Source organism: Anopheles aquasalis, chromosome 3 (assembly GCF_943734665.1).
Source record: "Anopheles aquasalis chromosome 3, idAnoAquaMG_Q_19, whole genome shotgun sequence".
Taxonomy (NCBI): Eukaryota; Metazoa; Arthropoda; class Insecta; order Diptera; family Culicidae; genus Anopheles; species Anopheles aquasalis.
Window position 1 is genome coordinate 24426101 of NC_064878.1, and position 6961 is coordinate 24433061.

Genomic DNA, 6961 nt, shown 5'->3' on the forward strand with positions numbered 1-6961 from the left:
TCGCTCTGCTCCTCAGCGGATCGACGTGGAATTAAGCAACCGAAACCGGGCAACGGACCGCCGGATCGGAAGGTCGGAAAGATTGGCAAATAGACGACCATCTCGGCCATCTCGAGGGTTGACCACCTTGCACCGATGCTAAGGCGAAGGGCGCAGGACTGGACGCAACGCAATCGGCACCGGCGCATGGCGATCGACGGCGACTTCGACGGCGCCTCTCGCTTCGCCACTTCGTAAGGCACAGCATCTTTTCGACTTCGATCCATCCAGCAAAATGGCAAAAGCAATCCGTGGCCAATCGCTACCCAGAACTGATTTGCATAGCAAAGAACGCGAGAGCTCTTCCTCGATTCGGAAGGCGTCCATTCCATTCAGTATCGCCCCTCGGGGCACTGTTTTTGGCTTTCGATTTTGCATTCGCGCCGGCGCGCGCGCACCCTCAGGCTAATCCGAATACGTTGCCGCGCGGTCCCGCCTACCGATCGCGGTAGACATCTTCAGTTCTAAATGCCTTAAAGTGACCGGAGTGATCATAAACGGTCCATCCTTTGTCCTGGGCGCCGAGTGAGCGCGGAAACCAATTAACTCGCCCCAAAGAGGCGACAGTCCGGCGCATTCGAAGCCTATTTCTGCCCGATAAAACCACCAAGATGGCCTCCGGTGGGGGAGGGGTCTTTTATAGCACTTCAAACCCAAGTTCGCGGGCCAGGAATTGGTAGCAGACTCCGTAACGACGCGGTCGTGGCGCTCTGTTATCGTGGCGCCGTGACGCCAGTTGTCGCCAGTGTCGGTGAGATGCGATTTTTATGACATTAAACTTCATATTGATGATGGTTTGGGGAGTTTGTTTTTTTTTTGGGTCCAGCAAGAACTTTGCTCCTCTGCGCCGCTCTCTGTGGTTCTTCGCGTCTGGCAGACAACTGGCGACTGAGCGGAGCAACAGGATCCACGATAAGCCGGTACGATGCTCGGCTTCTTGACTTCCAGATTGATCGAAAAGCAATAAAATGGCACCTGGCCGCTAGTCCTGTGGCTGTTCGGCTGATGAGCGATATGCATACATGTGATTCATTTCGGGGAAGCTCGTTCCCCCGGGGGTTCGTTCTCAGCTTGATCGTTCGGTGTGTTGTAAAAAAGGCAGCTCAACAACCATAAATTCGTGGCCAGTTAAAGTGTTCGTTGAGTGAGCGCCTCCAAAAAGGTCGCTATCTGTGGCGCTGGCTGACCTTTTGGATGAGCGATTGATATGATGCAGATGATGTTGTTGTTGCTCAAGCAAAGCGATAAAGTCATCTTCTTGAGCCGTGCCTTCATCCTTTGTTGCAGTTTGATGATTTCTGTGGGATCATTCATTGATGTGAGTTGCAGGCGGAAGATCAACGTCTTAGGACTCGATGTTGAGATGAATTATGCTTTCCGACACTCTTTTAGCTAACAGCTTACATAAATCCACTAATAGGATCACCTTTTCCTCTGCCATTCCGCAACGATCACACACCAATAAAGCATTAACTAGCAACATCCTTCATCAGACTTTAGCTTTTGTTCACGTTTTATGATTTCACCTCTTCGCTTCTCCAGCTGATGCTGAATAGAGTTGTCGGAATGTGAGAACATTAATATCGCGTTCATTAACATTAGCCAGCTAAGCTTTTATTGCTCGTGGTAATACTTCTGCTTAAATGTGCAAATCTCCCCCCGCCATTACCCGAAAACCCAATTCATCTCGAGCACGTTCCTCGTTGTGAACATCCCGACGGTGACTCACGATGTGGATCGATTCTCTCGAAGAACAGACGCCCACACGAGAACCGCCCGGCGGACGGGTTGTTTATGGTGTCTTGGTGTGCTCTCAAAAAAAAAAGGAAAACAACAGAACTGGGCACATTCCTTTTGGCTATCGCGCGTCTGTAATGTAAATGAGAGTTTCGAAAGAAAATTTTGTTTTCGCAGAAACAGGCTGACTGGACCCGAGGCTGGTGGATCCGCTTGGTGAGCGGGCGAGCTTATCTCGAGCACGATGACGATCATGGGCGCATCATGAGGCAACCGGAACTTCCACAACGTACATTCCAAACATGGTGCGGAGGTGGCAGACCGTTTCATTCTGGCCACGGGCCAACCAACTAACGTCAACCACAAATGTCAACCGCGTTCTGCGTGCCAAGCGGTGCGGCCTCGCCAGCTCGCTCATCCATTTCGCACCAGGACAGCGCGACCTTGTTCGAGCGCAGCGCATGCCACGAAACTCCGTCCTGGAAGGTGTTAAGGTCAACCGTTTATGGCGCCGGTACTGGTTGGTGGCCAAACATTAACAAATTGGTTCGTTTGCCGGCCATCGGGACAAACTGGCGATCGTCCTCATCAGCATCATCATCATCATCATCATCATCATCACCAGCATCGTAATCTACGCTCGTCATTATCGGCACACGGGCTATTCGAGTTTTACTACTCTGCTTGCCCCGGATGCTGCGTGTAACCTTTTTTGGGTGAAAATCAACGAACCCCCCCAATCTATGCTGCGGCACATAAAGATAATGAATTTTATTGCTCTACTTTGCGGGCGCCATTTTCCCTGGTTGAGGCCAAGTTGAGTTTTTGGCATTCCGTTAGCGGGTTAGTCGCCATTAGTCGCCAGCTAATTCATGAATAGCAAACTGAACCGTCGAGCCAGATCGGTTAACATTATGCGATCATTTGGTTTTCTTTTGATCGATCGAGCCCCCTTGAAGGATGATGAAACTGGGGCCACAGAGTTTGTTGGCAGACGCGATGACAGATCGCCTGTCACAGAATATCACGCGCAAGGTACACCGATAACATTCACCTGGAGAATCGGTTATTTCTTTGAACTTTTAATTGCGGGAAACGGTACAGTAAAGGTTGGCAAACATAAAATGCACCCCGCCATCATGCGTGCGCTACGATCGAGAGTGATCTCGTGAGATAGTTAGCGGAATCGTCGCCATGTTTGTTGTTTGACAAACAACCACTAGCGTTCCGGTGTGCAAGAACCTTCTGGAGACGACCCAACTCCCATGACTCACTTCAATCATCGCGCACGGTTTCGCGCTTCGAAAACAAAAACTGGAACGCGATCCCGAGGATCCCACGTAGGACGAACTGGCGCGATTGCCTGGCGCCACAGTGACGCCAGCTGTGCCGAGCTGCGTTATTGTCGCGAAATTGGCTACATCCGGTTCGGCAGCTCCCTAGAGGACGTTGCCGGTTGCCGGTTGTTGTTGGACTTGGGCGGTTGTAAATTTTCTCCAAAAATACCCGAAAGAAAACAAAATCAAATTCCATCCAAGAGTGCGAGGAAAACAATAAAAAAAATAAGAGTAGGGGAAGAGTTAGCAGCCCGGTGGACCGCACATTCTTCGCTGTTTACCGCAGGAAAGGCGTCAGCGGATGAGAAAACAACAAACGATAATGCAAACGGCAAAAGACCAAAAAAGGGAAAATGGCTAACGCACACGGCAGCACGGAACGGATTTCGCACACGGGAGAGAAAGAGAGCGAAGTAGAATAGAGAAAGATAAAGAGCGAGAGAGAGAGAGAGATCGTGTTTGCGATCTTGCCCAAGAAAGACGCGCCAGATTCCGTGATCGGTTTGATAGTGGATCGTGGATCGAGAATATCACCAGGAAACAGTCGCAGTCGTAGCCGCAGTCGCAGCAGCATCAGCAAACAACCGAAGAAGCGAGCGAAATTCGGAAAAGCCGATACCCCCACCCATCCGCGGAGGGTGGAATGAGAAGGATGGGAAGATGTAAACAAAAACAAACGCGACAGATCTCCGGACCGAACGAGCGTCTTCACTGGCCCCACCCCCCACCGCCAATTCTTCTGCCGACTTGGGACCGCATCTCCGCGGTCAAAGCGCAGGGAAACTGGTTTTGTTTTTTGGACAACGAGCATGTTTTGCTCACGATGGATAGGTCTGCACGGCTGGCGGTTAGTGCAACGGGGAGGAAGAAGGGGTGATCTTCGGTTAGTTTGGAGCGGCCGGTTTGACGCAACCGACCCGGACCGCCAACCGGATGCTGGACCGGGCCGGGTCGGGCCGTGTCGCCCGAGTCGTTTAAATAAGACCAACCGACACTGGGCTGGTCAGCGGCAGTCGAGCACTAGAAGTCGAGCGAGCGAAACGAGCAGTTCCAGTCCAGCCGGAGCCGTCGCAGTCGGTCACGATCCTTACATACAGCTACACCAAGGATTCTATCCCGTAGCGTACTTGCGCGTGTAACCGGGCGTAGGCTTGCGATTCGAACGGAGTCGATTTGAGACGAATTAGTACAGTTGTACCCAGTGTGTACCAAGAGTGCGGTGGTATTAAAGTGCATTTTGTGGCAGATTTGTGGCGTGTGCGAACAAATTGGCCAACAGAACGATAGTGTACCAGCGAGCGTGAAAACACAAATTGTGGGCGAAATGTTTAAGTTTTTCCTTGTGGTAAGTACGGAGGGATCCCTGTTCTAATTCTGTTGTTGATGCGTTTTACTGGAGTGAGTCAATTCTTTCCAAGTCTCCAGCTGAAGTGAAGTGGGGTCATTGGAATCCCCATTTGAGTTGAGTGCCCTAGTAAGATACTTCTTCTATGTAGTGTTCCTCCACTCAGTCCGGACTTGTCAGAGCATAATCCGCTTTCGAATGGTGTTCTTCTGGGAAAACATCGAATGTTGCAGATGGAGAAGCTTCTTCCGAGAAGAGTATACCGACAGCTTTGACGATTATGTTCACGTCGTTAATCAGATCAACAAGCAGCACTTTGACCTTTCTTACTCCTGGATCAAAGGCTGGAGCCTGGAGAACATAAAACCAGAAAACAAAGAGAACCTTCTGGAGCAACATTCTACTGCCCACCGTGTGCGGCAGATGTCTCCATTGAAAATGCAAATCCAAAAGTGCAACCCCCACCCGATAGATAGCTTTTGTCTCAGTCTCTCCTTTTCCTCCTCCTGCCACGGTTCTCATATCGCACCCAAGACATCCAATTCAAATGCAAATTTAATTTCGAACCCCACAAGACACGACAATCTTATCTGGGCACCGAAAAGGCGATCGCAATGGACGGTGGAGGCGGTGGTGCTGGTGGCAAAGTGGCCAGCTTTCGGTGGGTGATTTATGGTGCTAGTGGGTGGTTGGCTGGCTAGCTGGCTGGTAGGCTCTTGAACCGGTGGCCTATCGATGACGCATTGTTTTTCGGTTGATCGATTTTGTGCATGCCAGCCGGCGCTGGGGGAGGGTGAAATCCGGAGCAACGGAGCTTACGGAGCGAGATAAGATTCCTTGCGTGTCAAGGATGCTTTCTCGCTTCGGGTCAATGTCGCAAAGAATGGGATCAAGGTGGGTTGGCCAACCTGAGCCCGGTTGGTTGCTTAACTGAAGAAACATCAAACGGCGGCCTTTTTCGAAGAACTTCACGGAGTCAATTTCACGCCATTCGCGCATCGCATTTCGTTGAAAATTTATGAGGGTAGCACTAGTGCTAGTTTGAGATTCTATTCGTGCTAATGCTGATCTTGCATCAATGATGTTTTGTTCCCCCTTTTCCTAACAGCTAGCGACGGTGGCGAGTGTTGGACGGGCACTGCACTACGGTGAGGAAGGAATTGACGTCAAGATTAATGTGGAGAAGAATTCGAACTCGTACCTGTCCGGGAAGTTGCCCCAAGGTTCGTTCGAGTACGGGCTCGATGTGGTGAAGCAGAAGGATAATCATTTCCAGCACAAGGTCTGTATCTGCATTCTAGGCTGTGCTTACTTTGATTATTCTAACCTCTGGGCATCATACTCTCACTACTACAGGTCAAGGGCCCGGATGATGTGACATACGGTTGCTATGGGTTCGTTGACCCCGATGGCAAGCCTCATCTCGTGCACTACGTGTCAGATCTTAAAGGTTATCGCATCGTGCCACCGGAGTCTGCAACGAAAATCTACATTTCGCGACTGGAGCGTAGCATGTAAGTTGACTAGAGGATCGTCGTTCTATTGTTTGGACTTTTTTCTCATCTCTATTCTCCAAAATATTCGCTCGCCCCATTACAGAAGCAACGTGTATCAGGCATCCCAGGAGAAGAACGTGCCCTGGAAGGATCTGTTCTTCCCGCCGGCCTGCAAGCAGTTGTACAGTGAGGCGAAGGTGTCGACACCGCCACCGACCCTACGGACGACACCACGCACCACGACGCCCCGTCGTACGCCCGCCCCAACGACAACGCGTCCCCGTCCCCTACCGACCACCACCCCGAAACCCGTGATTGAGCCAGAATTCACCCAGTCCTCGAGCAATCTGTGCCCGTCCGTTGTGGCCCCGGATACGCTGGCTGCTCCACAGCCCGCCTGCTCCAAGGTGTGCGATGAGCTGAAGGATGAACTGAGAGACATTAAGGCGAAGCTGAAGACACTGTTGGATGCGGTGGCGGAGAAACCGAAGAGCAAGGGAAACGGACAGTTCGCCTACTTCCCGGTGATGCTGAGTGATGGACTGCCGGACGGAGTCGACGCTAGTTCGGCCAAGTTTGCCTTCCCGGCGGTTCCGCAGCAGCAGTGTGGTAGCGGGTAAGCGGGTGGGTGGCCACGGTGACACTTACGAATCACCACCAGCACCACCACCACGGTGTGATCTTTAGTTATCTGTGTGAATTCGAGTCATTTTCTTGTTGTTAGCGTCTAGTCTTAAGAGTTGAGAGAGAGAGAGACAGGAGAGAGAGAGAAGCATGTACGAGTCGAGAGGAAGTACGCTGTGCTCTAGAATTGCAATAAAGTGAAATGAAACATTCCTATAATTTTCGGCTTGGTTGTCGGTTTCTATTGGTCCTGCGTTGGTTCAAATTTTCCTTGAATGGTAATTCTTACAAGAATATTACAAGAAAAATTGACAAAGATATAGATTTTTGAATAACCGGCCTTCATACATGGTTCAATGCAGCTCGCTACTTTGTAGAGCGTT

General features: G+C 50.8%; 1 protein-coding gene across 1 annotated transcript; it reads left to right on the forward strand.

Annotated features, from left to right (window-relative positions):
- The first annotated feature begins 4258 nt into the window (after nucleotides 1-4258).
- On the forward strand, nucleotides 4259-6677 carry LOC126577830 (uncharacterized). The gene is made up of 4 exons (XM_050239790.1): nucleotides 4259-4458; nucleotides 5567-5740; nucleotides 5815-5972; nucleotides 6058-6677. The coding sequence occupies exons 1-4, from the start codon at nucleotides 4438-4440 to the stop codon at nucleotides 6572-6574; spliced, it is 870 nt and encodes a 289-aa protein (XP_050095747.1). The 5' UTR covers nucleotides 4259-4437; the 3' UTR covers nucleotides 6575-6677.
- Nucleotides 6678-6961: the final 284 nt, after the last annotated feature.